At 45.3% G+C, this 16,058-nt stretch overlaps 1 protein-coding gene across 1 annotated transcript; it reads left to right on the top strand.

Moving 5' to 3' along the window:
- The first annotated feature begins 15,150 nt into the window (after window positions 1-15,150).
- Window positions 15,151-16,058, top strand: LOC136454571 (tropomyosin-like). The gene is made up of 3 exons (XM_066454953.1): window positions 15,151-15,799; window positions 15,875-15,979; window positions 16,051-16,058. The coding sequence occupies exons 1-3, from the start codon at window positions 15,151-15,153 to the stop codon at window positions 16,056-16,058; spliced, it is 762 nt and encodes a 253-aa protein (XP_066311050.1).

Here is a 16,058-nt window from a genome sequence, read left to right on the forward strand (position 1 = left end):
TGTCTTCGTCTTATGGTCCATTTGGAAGAGCTCCGGCAGCTACAGTCACTTCTTCAAACACTGTTCAGATGCGCCGTGGAGTGGCTCCACAAAATCTATAAAATCTGCCTCCAGATTCATAGATTTCACGTAGCATCTCAAGAGGTGCTCTGAAAACTCAAGTTTAGTGGAGTTGGGGTTTATTTCTTTTTTTCTTTCTAGCGACCACAACGGCCCGAGCTCCACCGTCGTCGGCAACCCCAGCCCCAACTTGAGTGTAGCCTACGTCGAAACGGGCGGGCCGCTCCATGTCGTGGCGCATGACTCTACTGACACGCTGTACCTCAAGAGGGGTGGCCTAGCTAAGTTTTCTACATACATTGGGTTTACTACGTAATTAATATATCTTGAAAACTATCTCGCAGTTTCAGCGTTTGAGACTGCCCTGAGTATGAAAAACATTCCATAGTTTTGATGATTGGAACTGCTCTTACAATTAGGGTAGCTAACTGGGTATGCCTATCATATGCATTAGGATGGATTAAAGACATGAGTAATACAAATGATCAAATCAAAATGCAATGTTTCTGATTGATGGCTATCTCTTATTATCAAAGCAGGGAGGTTTGGCCGCCAACCAGGGTGGCCACGTCGCCCGAAATTCGCTTGTCCGTTGGATCTGCACGATCGACGGCTTCGGTTCCTTCCGCCAGATTCTCCCGGATCTACTTCTTCTTTTAATGTTTAGCTTTTACTTGCTTTGCTTTGTAATGATCATTATCGCCTGGCTTCTCATCAGAATCCGGGAGAAACAAATATATACTCGGCTCCTGCTTCAGCTTCTAGACGCTTCTAAACAAATATCGCGTCGCCTCTCTCCCGCTTCTCTCCACTTCCTCTCCCTCCCTCTCACGTCATGCGGCCGACGGCGACAGCAGCCGGTCCTCGGAGCGGCAGCGGCAGTCCTCCTCCTTCCTCCCTCTCCCTCTCTCCCGACATGCTAGCGTGCCGGCCAGGCCCAGCTAAGCCGGATGGCCGGAGCGCCGGCGCCCTTAGCACGCGGTGCAGCGCCGCACGTGCGCCACACCGGTGGCCGTCCCCAGACACGGAGCGGCGCGGATAGGCCCCCCGGTGGATGCCGTCACGGCTTCCCCTGCGCTGCATCCTCCCGGCGATCCACGGGCGCTCAACGGAACCCTAGCTGCCTCTTCCTCGCCGGCGGCAGCGCCAGCCCTCAGCACCCTCCTCCTCCTCCATGGCCCTCCCCCCCCCACCCCGCGTCGCAGGGGTGGAGCGATGGCGCCCTCCGGCGAGTGTTGCGCCGGTGGCTCGGGTGGCCGCCCCCCGTCGAGGGGGCCCAGACGGCCGCCGTCCCCAGGCACGACGTGACCCAGCGAGCCCTCCTGCTGGTTGACGGCGTGGCTGCACCCTTCTATAGGTATGTATGACATTGTGATTTCTAGTCCGCACATCTTCTTCCTGGGTAAAAAAACTAACCAAAACCGTTGTTTCAGTTTTAGCTGTGAAGAGAAGCATTGCATCATTTGAGTGCTTTGTAACCACAACAGGTTCGTTAACATGTTTTGGTTGGGCTTGTGTACCAGTTCCAGGTTCTCATCTATTTGGATTTTGTAGTTATGATTTTGTCGATGCGTATGTGATTTCCACTTAAATGAAATAGCCTAAAATGATTGTGGAATTTCCAAACATAAATTCTAATTTACATCCCTTGACGTTTCTTCTCGTCTATCCTGTGTGCTCGATTTCCAAACATGAATTCTAATAGTCTTATGAAAACAAATATATTAAGTATAAATGATAGTGCAGTGGACTTGGTATAACCAAGGTTTCTTGAAATTTTTGGATTACATTTGTCCTCTATTCTGTGTTTCCAGTCATGAATGCTAATAAGCTTATCAAAATAGATATTAGCTACAAATGTCAATGCAGTGCATTTGGATTTAACATGGTTTCTTCAAAAAAATTTGGGTAATACAATTAGATTATATATTTTTTTCTTTTCCCGAACGCTACTGCATTATACTTATTATTTGGGAGGCCAAAGCATTTAAGCGTGTACCATAGGTTGATTAAAATTTTAAGAACCATATAGATATAGATTACAAATGGGCACTGAAATTTTACAGCCACGGCTTAATTATTCTGAATCATAATCTGATACTAAGCTTATATATTTTTTGTTGTTGTCATATGTTTTTTCCAGTAATGCAAATGAACATGTTAATACAGTCATACATAGTGAAGATGGCAACAGAAGATCCTTTGAGTTATGTTGTTTGCTAAATTAATTTGGTAAACAAAAAAATGATTAATCTATTTTTAATAGCTTAGTTACTTGCTGCTCATCTGTCCATCCTTGGTCAGTTCTACTCATTTGTCCTCTGTGTTCTATTTCCACTCATAAATGCTATTTTGAATTACCAAGGTTTAATGGAAATTTGGTTACGCTACTGCAATATTATCAGGTTTTATATTATGCAAGTTCACTCACGTGGGCTAGGCCGCTGATCCTCCTACTATTTATCAATTTTGTATGGTCATGCACTCATGTGCAGTGTCTGAGAAAAGTGACGGCTAACAGCAACGGCTATCAGTTTTGGGGCAAGTCCGGTGCAGCATTTCTCCATGCTTTATTAGTTTTCCATCAATACTGTATACAGACCTAATGCTCCACCAATGAAGCAAACATATTACAACCCAACTCATTGCCATGCTTACGCATCGATCCTCATGGCGCATCCCCAGAAGGTAACAGATGGTTCTTCTACATTTGGATCAAGCACTGTTGTTAATTCATTGCTTGCTATACATTCAGTACCTTTGATTTATCCAGATTTACTTTCTTTTGTTATTTTCTGTGTACTATATGTTTCAAGTAATACAGTATATAAATATGTGGTCTATTAAAAGGCGTGGATATTTATGGTTCATATTTCCCAATAATTCTAGGTAACATTCTGATATGATGATGTACATGCTCCTGTAGCTCAGCAGTTGTACCTACAACTGTTTGCAGACTCGCACCAAGAAGATATCTGCAACGAAGATATGCTCTAAGACAATGCCTTACAGAATGGATGAAAGCACTGTATTGATTGATTATGGTCAGGTCATTTTCCAAGCCCCCTCCCCCCCCCCCCACCCCACTGAAAGGTCCTTGTTGGATCAAACTTGGATCAATCAATCAAATCATTTCAAGTGAGTATCAAGAATGGTTCTTGGAAAGAGGTCACTTCTCCCTAGTGTAGGGGCTTGCCGCCTATGTGTAGGTAAACCAAGTGTGGTACTTGGAAGGCTAACATGGAAGTGGTGATCCGAGGAACATTTGAGATGCTTAGTTGAAGCAATCAAAAGAGTTGATCAAGAAAAGCAAGCAACACCCAAAAGAGAGATAATCATGATATTTCAAGTAGTATTCTCAAATTGATACTCTCATGCAAGCAAAGATCAAAAGATAAAGCAAGTCAACCACAACAAGAAAGTGCACTTGATCATAAGTGGTATTCATTTCATATGGGTGAAGAATAAGATTAAAATTGGTATCTATTGGTCTTCACCAAGCTTTTAATTGGACTTCACATTGCTATTGGAGTAATGAATTAGAATCTATGTGACTATCCTCTACTCCAACATAGCAAAGGTATCATTATAATGTGCATGATCATTTCATCCCTTACTAGTATGCGGTTAGTGCATATAGTACATGCTTTATAGGATCATGCATAACAAATGAAATGTTTAAATTCATAGCCTACCACTATTGTTTGAATGATTACTTGATCTAGTGGTTAGTATATGAATTTGTTCATGAGCTAGTGAACCCAAGTACTTGACTCAATTTGGATTGCTAACAAGTGACAAGTACAACATTGGCAAGATAACCCTTGCAAGAGGTGTGAAGAAGCTTGTCATTGGTTCAAACCGGACTTGGAAGCTTAGGCAAAACAATTTAGTTCAAGTCAATCATAGAAGCTCATGATAGTGATAAGAGTACAAGCACAAGACAACAATGCAAATGGATATCTAGTTTGTATGTTTCAACTCACAAGTGATATCCTATAAGTGGTACTCATGAAGATAGCAAATGTTCAAGAAATAGTCTTTATTGATAAATCAAACAAGTGGTTCCATACTAGAAGATTCTTTCAAATGGTATTCACTTCCTACAAGTGGTATCTATACATAGTAGACGATGGTTCCACAAGTGATCCTCAACTTTAAGTGATCATCAAATAAAGAATGCATCCCTCACCTACAAGAGCTTAAGTGAAATCAAATGGATGACCCATGCTATCACATAGGGGGAAGTGTCACACAAATTGGTATCAAGATCAAAGATCCTACATGTGGTATCTCAAGAAGCCCTACACAAGATACAAGTGGTATAAGTTACAAGTGGTGTCATTCCAACAATCAAGTGATGTCCATAAAAAATACAAGATTCAAGCCTCAACCATCTACCCCAAAATGCATACCTTTGCATCAATGAGAAGCACACCTTTTATGGAAATTGATGACAAAGGGGGAGAGATTGTACAAAGATATGAAGCTTGATTGAATGGGGGAAAGATTGTACAATGGGAGAGATGAGATACAAAAGAAATAGAGGTTGGACATGGACAAAGAGGGAGCAACTTTGAAGAAAAGAGATGGATCAAAATTTTTGGACAAGAGAAGCACACAAGTAGGAGGAGCAAGCTCATGAACTTTGATTGATTGCATTTGATATGTGCATATTCATGTGCTTGCTTGCATTACATAAGCTTTTAAATTCAATATGCATGCTTGTGTGGTGTATGCTAGTTGTAGAACTTGGATGATGATTTGATAACTAGCATGCATAGGATGATAGCTAGACACTTGGTATGCTTTTCATGTAATGCTAGTACCTTGCTTTTAATGTTAATCTCACAAGGTATCTAGTGCTTTTATTGCCAAATGATGTCTAGCTAACCATGGTGTTAAGGATGAACTTAAAGGTGCAACTCCGATTGGTACACGCTTCAAAGGTTTATTCTATACACCTTAGCATCATTTTGTAGTATTTACTCTTCCACAATTTCAATCTATGCATATGTGCAAGCTTCAAATTAAATACTCTAGCACATATGTAGGGGGAGCTAATACTACTATTTTGGGTTTGTGGTACTTGTCCAAAATCATTTTCACATGGTAAAATTGCTTGGGCATGCAACATGAATCCAAAAAAGCTTAATTTACATATCTTTGTAGAGTTGTCATCAATTACCAAAAAGGGGAAGATTGAAAGGTCCTTGTTTGGTTTTGGTAATTGAGTGACAACTTAGGTGGACTAATTGTGTTTATGTGAGATACACAAGTGATTAGTCCACGGGTACATGTGTGTGAGCAACATATGCCATGAAGGTGAAAATGGCTTGGAGATGTTGCAAAGCTCACACATGTGAATGATGAAGGAGCTTAAATGCACATGAGACATGACATTAAGTCATGTGATCAAGGTGGAGAAGATCAAGACAAGACTTGGCTTGATGGACCGGTTACAAGCGTGAAGGGCAAGTCGAAGGCTTTGGAGTGATGGATCGCGTGGCGGTGAAGCTTGAGCAAGACTTGGCACCGATGGACGATAGCAACGGTGAAGAGCAAGTAAAGTCAAGATCGATGAACCAATATGATCATGTGATGATATGAAGTGGATCATATCATTGTTGATCGTGTTGGTGCATGTGTTGCATCGACATTGAAGGAGATGGAATGGAATGCGCAAGGCAAAGGTATAACCTAGGGCATTTCATTTCACTGGTCATAGGTGTGTAGAGAAGTTTATGACCGGGTTTAGGATAGATGGCCGTACTATCAAGAGGGGCAAACTTATTTGCATATCGGTCATCTAGTGCCACTCGAGTGATCTAACTTTGCATTGTCGCTAGGATCAAGTGGTATGGCAAGTTGAGTGGCTAACATCCTTTGGGAAATGATTGTGAAAATGCTAACACACATACACATGGTGGTGTACACTTGGTGTTGGCACATCTACAAAGGAGGTGGTGTTTGCAGGGTTGAGATGGGTTTGGGTCCCTCTCTCCCTCCCGCCGAGCTTGCTCGGCGGGATTCGGCGCTTTTGGGAAAATGGAATGCCTATTTTCTATTGTGCCGGATGCAAGTTCTTGTGGTTGGCACATTGGAGCAAGGGTGAAGAAGTTAGAAGTGAAAATGAGTTGATCGCGAAGACGCTGGCGTCGGTCAACTGACCGGACGCTGGGTCTGAAAGCACCGGACGCTGGCAGGCTGCGTTCGGTTAGGCTGACGTATGGTGACGTAGAAGCTGGAGTGTGACCGGACGCTGGGCTGCGTCCGATCAAGTGTGACCGGACGTGTCCGGTCGAGGTTGGTACCTTACTGGAAACGACCGGACACTAGGGGTTCAGCGTCCGGTCAGTTGAAGCTACTGCGTCCGGTCAGATCAAGTGATCGTTGGAATCGAGACACGTGGCTGTCTACGGGCGATCGGACACTGAGGTCCAGCGTCTGGTCAACACGACCGGAGCGTCTGGTCGGCCTGATTTTTACCCAGTAAAGGGGTAATGGCTAGTTTAGCCCTTGGGGCTATAAATAAAAGTGGCCTTCGGCCATGGCTGGAGGAGAGCACCTAAGGAGACTTAGTGTCCATGCTTGTGAGTGCTTGGGAGCCCTCAATCACACATATACGTGATAGTGATCATTCGATTGTGTGAGTGAGCGATTCTAGTGCGATTGCATCGTGAGGTTGCATCGAGTGGCACTAGGTGATCGAGTTGCAAGCTGGTGGTGCTTGTTACTCTTGGAGGTTGCCACCTCCTAGACGGCTTGGTGGTGGTCTCTGTTGAAGCCCGCAAGAAGCTTGTGCGGTGCTCTGGAGAAGTGCTTGTGAGGGGCACTTGTGCTCGCCCCGCGGGTGTCGCGAAGAGCAACTTTAGTAAAGCTCAGCGAGATTCGGCGCTTTTGGAAAAATGAAATGTCTATTTTCTATTGCGCCGGATCCAAAATTCTTGGTGGTTGGCACATTGGAGCAAGGGTGAAAAAGTTAGAAGTGAAAACGAGTTGGTCGCGAAGATGCTGGCGTCGGTCAACTGACCGGACGCTGGATCTGAATGCACCGGACGCTGGCAGGCTGCGTCTGATCAGGCTGATGTACAATGACGCAGAAGCTAGAGTGTGACCGGACGCTGGCTGCGTCCGATCAAGTGTGACCGGACGTGTCCGGTCGAGGTCGGTATCTTACTGGAAACGACTGGACGCTGGGGGTTCAGCGTCCGGTCAGTTGAAGCTACTGCATCCGGTCAGGTCAAGTGACCGTTGGAATCGGGACATGTGGTCATCTGCGAGTGACCGGACGCTAAGGTCCAGCGTCCGGTCAACACGACCGGAGCATCCGGTCAGCTCGACCATTGCCCAGTGAAGGGGTAACGGCTAGTTTAGCCCTTGGGGCTATAAATAGAAGTGGCCTTCGGCCATGGATGGTGCTGAGCACCTCAAGGGACTTAGTGTCCATGCTTGTAAGTGCTTGGGAGCCCTCATTCACACATATACTTGATAGTGATCATTCGATTGTGTGAGTGAGCGATTCTAGTGCGATTGCATCGTGAGGTTGCATCGAGTGGCACTAGGTGATCGAGTTGCAAGCCGGTGGTGCTTGTTACTCTTGGAGGTTGCCACCTCCTAGACAGCTTGGTGGTGGTCTCCGTCGAAGCGCGCAAGAAGCTTGTGCGGCGCTCCGGAGAAGTGCTTGTGAGGGGCATTGTGCTCGCCCCGCGGGAGCCGTGAAGAGCAACTCTAGTAAAGCGTGCCATTGAGCTACCCTCACTCAAGGGGTAGGTTCTTGCGGCGCCCGACGTGCGGGCTTAGCGGGTGATGCTAATTAGCCGCCGAACCACCAAGGGAGCGGTCGACACAACGGGGACTAGCGTGTTGGCAAACACGTGAACCTCGGGAGAAAAATCATCGTGTCAACCTTGTTCTTCCCATTGGTTTGCATCCTCATTACACAAGCTTGCTATTACTTTTATACATATTAAGCTTGTGTAGTTGCTCTTGTAATTAGATAGCTTGTGTAGCTTGCTAATTACCTTCTTGCTTGTGTAGCATAGAAGTAGCTCCCTTGCGTGGCTAATTTGGTTTTAGTAACCTTGTTAGTCACATTGCTTAGTTTGTGTAGCTAAGTATTTACGCTCTCTAATTAGGCATTGGTTGCCTTGTTATTGAGCATTGCTAGTGAGCATCGTTAGCTTTGTGCTTTTGCTTACTAGCATGTGTAGGAGCTCCCTTGTCGCTTAAAGTACTAGTGGCATAGGTTTGTGTAACCTTGCTCCTAGAATTGTTTAGGAGAGCTCTAGCTAGCCCGGCACCTTTGTTGCATAATTGTTATCTTTGCAATGTGCTAGTGAACATATATAGTGGGGTATAGTCTTGGCTAGACCGATAGTTTTAATTCCGTATTTGTATCGGTTAGCCGACGCGATTAAGTTTTAGAAAAGACTATTCACCCCCCCTCTAGTCGCCATCTCGACCCTTCACCCACCCACCCAAACCAGTAGGGGACCCAATAGGATTGACAACTATTACCATTACTGAGTAGCATCCGGTTGCTACCTGAATCAATTGCTATTAGGATTCACAGATATTTCTATTTCTGACTAACATCCAGTTGCTGCCTGAATTAATAGCTATTACATTTCCATATGCCCAGATACAATGTAGATATCGTGATAGCCTTCCTCTTTGTTGTAATCTGCTGGCAGTGCTCGTTCTTTTCTGATGCCCGATTAGCTATTTTTTTCCTATATTGTATGCAAGTCTTAAACATCCGAGATTGAGGTCTGGGTGGGTCCTTTGCACCTGAGTCCTCCAACATTTGGTTAGTCCATTCATGCCTTGTCTCATGCTTATTTTTTACTCTTGTGTGTGATATTTCAAGTTAGATGCCTTCTTTTTCAGAATGTTCACCTGTTGGTTGAGACTCTTAGGTTATTAAGAAGATAGGTTCCTTCCATGGTTACATTCTAATTGCACATTCAAAGGCAAATTAGATTAGTCACAGACAAAACTGATTTTATACAAAAAGTTCTGTTAAACAAATCTACCGCTTTTTATTACCCACTCATATATACAAGTTATATATATGTATATATATATATAACTGATCGAGGTAATCCTTTTTAAGAAGGAACATATCAGAGTCTTACAACAAAGGGTCTCACTTTGATCGACATCTGCTGGCTTCCACTTAGATTTCCATGTGCTTAGTTTCCCTCGTTAGCTTCTTCTATCCTTTTCTCCACTTATCCAGGACAGTCTTGATGAAGGTTAGCCTGAACTGCTCTCAAAAGGATATATAGAGTACATAGATGTTGAAGAGGAGACTACCACGATCTCCATAATCATAAATGGAAGTGAGATATGCATGTGTAGCTACCTGAACATATTCTAAGGCCCTTATGCATGAAACGGATTTTGTCTACCATTCTGGAGATTCTTCTATGTAAATCGGTTCACTTTTCTTCATTACAGTAGTATGTTGTCACTATATAGGCAGGGATGAATAAAGGATCCAATACTTCTTCCTGATATATACTAGATCTGTCAACATTTTGGTTCCATCCCTGTATTGCACATTTTAATATTTACTCTTCAGTAATAGTTTGACTATGCTATGTAAATGACCAAGTCTTCTGATCATAAAGCCATGGTATGTTCATCAGCACAACCTTTTAGTTTGGAATAACAGTCCTCTACATTAAACTTCTAATATTGTTTTTATGCAAAGATTAAACATATTTTTTTATCTGTGCCTTTACCAGGTGATTTACCGGCGCACGCGATGGCGCGCATCATGGACTAGTAGAAATATAGCTAGCAACACGTACTACTACGACGCACTAGGCGCACCTATAAGTGCATCTAGCCCTTTAGTGGATTTTGGTAAATTGAATGACAACACAATTAAAGGTCTAATAAGTTTGCTAAGTGTTGAACAGGAAATTGAGTCTATTGCATATACTTGTGGGTTGCGTATTAACAAGTATATACAAGGTTCAACTAGTAGACAAACTTGATGATATGCCACATTGTGTTAAAGTGAATGCCAAACTGTGTATTGTTGTATTGGAAGTTTTTGGAAGCAATCTAGTTCAAGCAAAAGACAACAATGCAAATGGAATCAATGAAATGTCCTCTATGTTGTGGGATATTATAGCATCATGTGAAAGCAAACATGCTTGGTAAATGACAATGTATAGTGGATATAAGTTGGTCTCTATATTGGTTTGCTTACATGGATGAATATATGAAAGATCAATTGGAATGTCAAGCTAAAATGAGAAGGGAATAAGGAATCATGAATTAGCTTGACCATATTGATGTTGATCCATGTATGTCTCTATGTGAGATAAACTGAAGCTTGATTGATCTCAACATTCATATCTAGAAAATATTCAAGCAATGATCAAAATATTGAAGAAATATTTTTCAATGGATGCTTAATATAATATGACTTGAGTATGGCTTGATAGGGTGAAGATAGCAAGGAAAGGGCTTCGAGGTACTAAACGAAGGTGAAGGGCAAGCGACGGCTTGGCGACCGAGGTACCATGGCTAAGGTGAAGAAGAGAGTACTTGCATTGAGTCGAGGTACTAATCAAGCTATGAAGAGTCATATTGTGTTGAGGATCAAATCATTAGTGGAAGTGACTTGAAGCCATGAAGGTGAACTCATATGTATGGAAATGGTTCAAGTCACATAATCAAAGTATAATGAGAATGAGGAAAACAAATTCGATAATAGAAGTCCTCAATTGCCAAATGAAGTGGCAACCAGCTCAAAGGCATTTACATTCTTTTATGCTTTGAATTTAAGTTTAGGAAAAGTCGTACTATAAAGAGAGATTCTAGTACAGTTGGTCAACTGTACAACTAGATGCTCAAAACTACAGATCTATATCCTCTTACCCAACCAAAGCAGCCAGCCAAAAATCTCCTGATTCTACCTATTTTGGCTAGGGCAGCAGTGCCTCCCTATGAGGGCGGCAGTGCCGCCCATAAACGACCGTTGGGACCCAAGAGGTATAAATACCATTTGGGCCGGCCCACAACGGTGAGCCTTCTTCTCCAACGGTTCAGTTCAAAACTGAACTGACCAAAGCTCACCTCTCTCTCCTCCATTGTTGCTCCTTCAAGCTCTCAAGCAATCCTTGATTTCTACCATCAAAACTTGAGAGAAAAGGTAACAAAACTTGATTGGAGAGTAGATCCACTGATTCTCAAAGTCTAAGAGCGTTTGGTTCATGTTTGGCCGGCGGTTCTAGGGTTTGTTACCCTTGGAGCTTGCTCCTAGCCGGCTAGGCGTCGCCCTTGTGCTTGCCAACTTGTGTCGCAGCCTTGGGAGGTTTGTAACCTCATCCTACAGCTAAGAAATTACCCATCACTGTAAGAGTTCATTCTCTTGATTTGAGAACGAGGGCAAGGCAAGCCTTGGTGGTGAGCCAATCCTTTTGTGGATGCCTCAACAACGTGGACTTAGGCAAGCCTTCGTGGTGAGCTGAACCACGAGATAAATTTTGTGTCTCGCGTGCTTCACTTTGTGTTCTTACTGGTTCAGTTCTTTCCTAGCTGTTGTTAGGGTTTGGTAGCTCGATCCTCTCTTGTGTGAGATTTCTGTGGTATCCAGTCTTTGAACTGGATTTTGTCTTTCTATTGCAGAATTGAGCAGTTGAGAGGGTCAGGTTACTATCTATGAAATCTCAATACTATCTGCTTTATTTTTGAAGAGCGGTAGTGCCGCCCTATAAGGCCAGCAGTGCCGTTGTCGACAGAATGTCATCGGTAGTCCACTGAGGGGTATCCCACGATGGTAGATTGATCGGCAGAGGAGCGTGTGATCAAGAACAAGAAGGCAACAGAGACACACGAGTTATATAGGTTTAGGCCGTCAGTATGACGTAATACCTTACTCCTGTGGTCTGTTGGTTTGTATTAGCTATCATATGATTTGCCATGAATTCGTAGGGGGTCCCTGCCCGCCTTATATAGTCTGGGGGCAAGGTTATAAGTCGGTTAGATCTGAGAGATAATCGGAAAGTAATAACAGATTACAAGAAACATGGGATCATACGTATCCTATTAGATCTCGTAACATCTTTAGGATATCCTCTCCATGCCTTGCGGGGGTCGTCGAGCAGAACCGTGCCCTGCAAGGCTCCTTCTTGTGGGCTAGGCCACCCCTAGAGGCATAGCCCATGTGACCTACAGTGGGTATCCGGGGTCGTACCCCCCACAGCTAGTCCCCGAGCACCTTGTATCTATTGTGCAACGCTGTCTTGAGACTTTCCGAGCAGGTGCGAACCAAAACCGAGCTGTCCAAATCATGGTCCGACCACCATAAGGAGTCGCCGAGCAGTTGTGAGCAGCTGCTGAGCAGCGTACAACATCGCCGAGCAGTCTATTCTGAGCACGGCTTGTCATAAGGGTGTAAGGAGCTCAAGTCCAAAATTAAAAATTCCTGCATGGTAAAGGGAAGTGTGCCCACTTAGAATCCAAAAACGAAGGTAAAGATACCTGGTTTTATCTTTTAGAGGCTCAGAGTCTTTCAGAAAAACAAACACATTCACCGCAAGGTGAAGTGTGCCCACTTAGTCCCCGAGCCTGACAGTAGGTGACATAGTCACGTGGTGCCAGGCTCAGAAATTAGCAAACCGTTCGAGCAGGCAGCCAGTCTCTGAGCGTAGCCTCGATACAAAAAACAAACACATTCACCGCAAGGTGAAGTATGCCCACTTAGTCCCCGAGCCTAACAGTAGGTGACGTAGTCACATGGTGCCAGGCTCAGAAATTAGTAAACCGTCCGAGCAGGTAGCCAGTCCCCGTGTTTCTGGCGTAGATATCGGATAAATCAAACCTTGGCGAGAAATTCGGAGTAATGGCTGTACAGTATTAGTTACTAAGCCTCATTAAAATGCGGAGAATTCGGAGAATAAGTGGCGGCGATAAATGAGCGGCGTGGGCTACTGTGACGCGATAGCCCAAGTTGCGGCCCATTAAACCATTTTGGAGGAGTCGAAGTAGCGCTAATCGCGGGAACGGTTTCCCAAAAACCCTCAGAGTCAAGGGAGAGTGAGGAAAGTGCTTTATAACCGCACCGCCACACACATCGCCTCCTACCCCTGTCAAGCCACCCTGCTTCCTGCCTTCGCAATCCCTGTGCTTCACATTCCACACCAATCGCGAGCATTCGCCTCCAACCCTAGGATCAATCCATCGGAAATGGCATCGAAAAAAGGAGCCGCAAAGCCGAAGAAAGTGGCCACCAGAGCCAGCCATGATGAGGAGTGGGTGCCGTCGAAGACGTCGGCGATGGATCTCAATAAGATGGTGGTGGTGGGCGTTCTCCTAGACCGTCTCACTGCTAGATGGCGGTCAGCTAGTGGTGAGCCCTTCCCGACACCACATACTGATGAGGCTGTAGTATTTGAGGATTATTTTTGGCAAGGATTAGGGTTTCCTGTCCACCCCTTTATGAGGGATCTTATGGAGTTTTGGGCGATTAGCCTCTGTAATCTGCACCCCAACACCATTCTGCATGTTTCTATCTTTATCCATTTCTATGAGGCGTTTCTCGGTGTTCTTCCACACTTCAACCTCTTTAGGCACCTATTCTATCTGAAGAAGAAGGGGGGTAGCGGTTCCAAGGTGGTCGGCGGCGTTTACCTACAACTCAGGGATGGGATGGCCAGCGAATATATCAGCGTTCCACTAAATACCTCCCTCAAAGGTTGGAATACCAGATGGTTCTATATCAAACAAAGTCACCCAATGATTCGATGCGACGTCCACCACATCTCGGTTAATCATATTAACTAGTCGGAGAGACCCAACACTGCTGAGATGGAGCAGGTAATGGAACTGCTGGACTTGATTAAGGGCGTTGAGCTTTGGGGTGAACTGGTGGCGGCTAGCTTTATAGTGCGGCGCCTTCAGCCCTGCAAAGAGAGGGCCCACCCGGCATTTGACTATAAAGGTGACAACGACGGTACCCGGGAAAACATAGACCGTCTGACGAAGAAGGAAGTGATAGACCGTGCCATGGATCTATTTACTTTGAATGTCTCATTCAGTTGGCCAAAAGGAACGAAGGCTTTCAACTGCACCAATCCACCTCCTCAGGTAACCATTTCGCTTCATGTCTATCAGGCATTAATTGCCGAGCATAGGACTGACTTACTTATGAAAAGATCCATTCACAGGATAGGGCAATATACTTTTTCAGACGTGCCGAGAGCTGATTGGCCGAAAGGAGTAGATCCTCAGCGGCCACTGCAGCCCAAAGAGGATGAGCCGAGCTCCTCGTCGGATAGTCCATCCCCAGTGTCAGAGAAGGTCCACGGGAAAAGACCGGCAGTAGATGAGCTGGTCCAAAAAAGGAGAAAAACCGCCAGCTCTCATGCACACAAACCAGGCGGCATCTCTCTTGGAGAGGACCAAGCAGTTCGACCACGACGAACGGCTGTGCTGGAGTGGTCGGATGATGACGAGGACCAGTCAGCGCTTTCACCAAGCACGATGGAGGCACCGGCGGATGCTGATGCTCCCAAGCATCGATCACGGGAAAGTTATGGTCGGGCAACGGCGGACGTCTCGGTGATGCAAACTACCGAAGTCCCCGAACAACGCATAGAAGGGGGTGCCCCCGGGCACCAAGAAGAGTGGCAGCCCATTGTAGAGGCGTAGGAGTCCTCCCATAAAGCCGACCAAGCAGCCGCACCTAGGGGGTCAGGCAGGCATCGTCGATTCAAGAAAATCAATCGGAAGACCAAATAGTAAGTATATTTGCCTTGGAGTAATAATATTGTTCCTTGATTTCTCCTTGTTACTGAGAAGCCGATATTACACAGTGTGACGCCGAGGCCCATGACCTCAGAAGAAAAAACGACGACTGCTCCCATCCGAGAGTCCCCTAGTGCTCGATGAATAGAGGACGGGCCAGCCGCCGCTCCCAGCAGACCTGGCGATGGTGAATCGTTGGCGCACACGACCGGCGCGTCGGCGACCGTAACCTCGGCTATGACCGAAAAAGCCATTACCTTGGAAGCGGAAACTACGGCTGTTGTTGATGCACCGGAGGTTACAGATGCAACTCCGTCAATGGCTGAGGAGCAAACGTCGTCGCCCGTAGGGATGCTAGGAGTGGTCGGAGCAGCGGTCCGACCACGGAGCCCCCCGGTGGTGCCTCAAGCGACGGCGGAGGAGGACGAGGTTGTGGAGATCGAGTGTGCCGCACTTGAGCCCCAGTCCGTCCGGATTCTCCGGAAACGCGGGGAAGAGGTGGTAGTCATCGAGGAAGAAAACACCACCAGGGAGATAAAGAGGTTGAAATCCGCCATCGTTGAAAGATCAAGGTTTATCTCTTTCATTGTTAATCCACAGGGGATAGCTCGGACAGCCGATCAACGGCACCAACTGATAAAGAGGATGGAGCCCCTCGCCGAGGAAAATAAGATACTCCAGGAGGCTTTAAGTCTTTCGGAGAAAAGTATTCAGAGGGCCCAGCATGAGCGGGACCTTGAGGAGTCGAACTGGCGAGACCTTGAACATCAGAATGGGTTTCTGTCTGAGCGACTAACGGCTTCATCCGAGCAGCTGAAGAAGACATCTGAGGAGCTAGCGATTGTATCCGAGGAACTTAAGAAAATGTTCGAGCAGTTGAGCAAGAAAAACGGAGAACTCGATAGTAAAACTGAGCAGCTCGACCGGAAGTGCCAGCAGTTGGAGGATATATCCAAGCTGAAATCTGGTATTCTTTTTCACATAATGTGCTTTGCAGTAAGTGGCCATATATTTTTCCATTTCTTATCTTTTGTGCTTGCAGAGCAAGATGCAGAACTCAACCAGCTTCGCCAGACCATCGAACAAATCCGACAAGAGAAAACGAAGGAGTCAGAGCGAGCCGACAAACTGTCCGAAGAATTGAAAGGTAGGTTTCCCCTGATCGGAAGTGACGTCGTAATACTTTTTTGCCGTGACGAATCATTGTAATTCTTGCAGATTATTGA

Source organism: Miscanthus floridulus, chromosome 5 (genome assembly GCF_019320115.1).
Source record: "Miscanthus floridulus cultivar M001 chromosome 5, ASM1932011v1, whole genome shotgun sequence".
In the NCBI taxonomy this organism is placed as follows: domain Eukaryota; kingdom Viridiplantae; phylum Streptophyta; class Magnoliopsida; order Poales; family Poaceae; genus Miscanthus; species Miscanthus floridulus.

Bases quoted from the DNA above. Each gene is read 5' to 3' on its own strand.
- LOC136454571 (XM_066454953.1), top strand. From the start codon at position 15,151: ATGGCTGAGGAGCAAACGTCGTCGCCCGTAGGGATGCTAGGAGTGGTC. The intron at 15,800-15,874 runs GTATTCTTTTTC...TTGTGCTTGCAG, and splicing joins TATATCCAAGCTGAAATCTG to AGCAAGATGCAGAACTCAAC.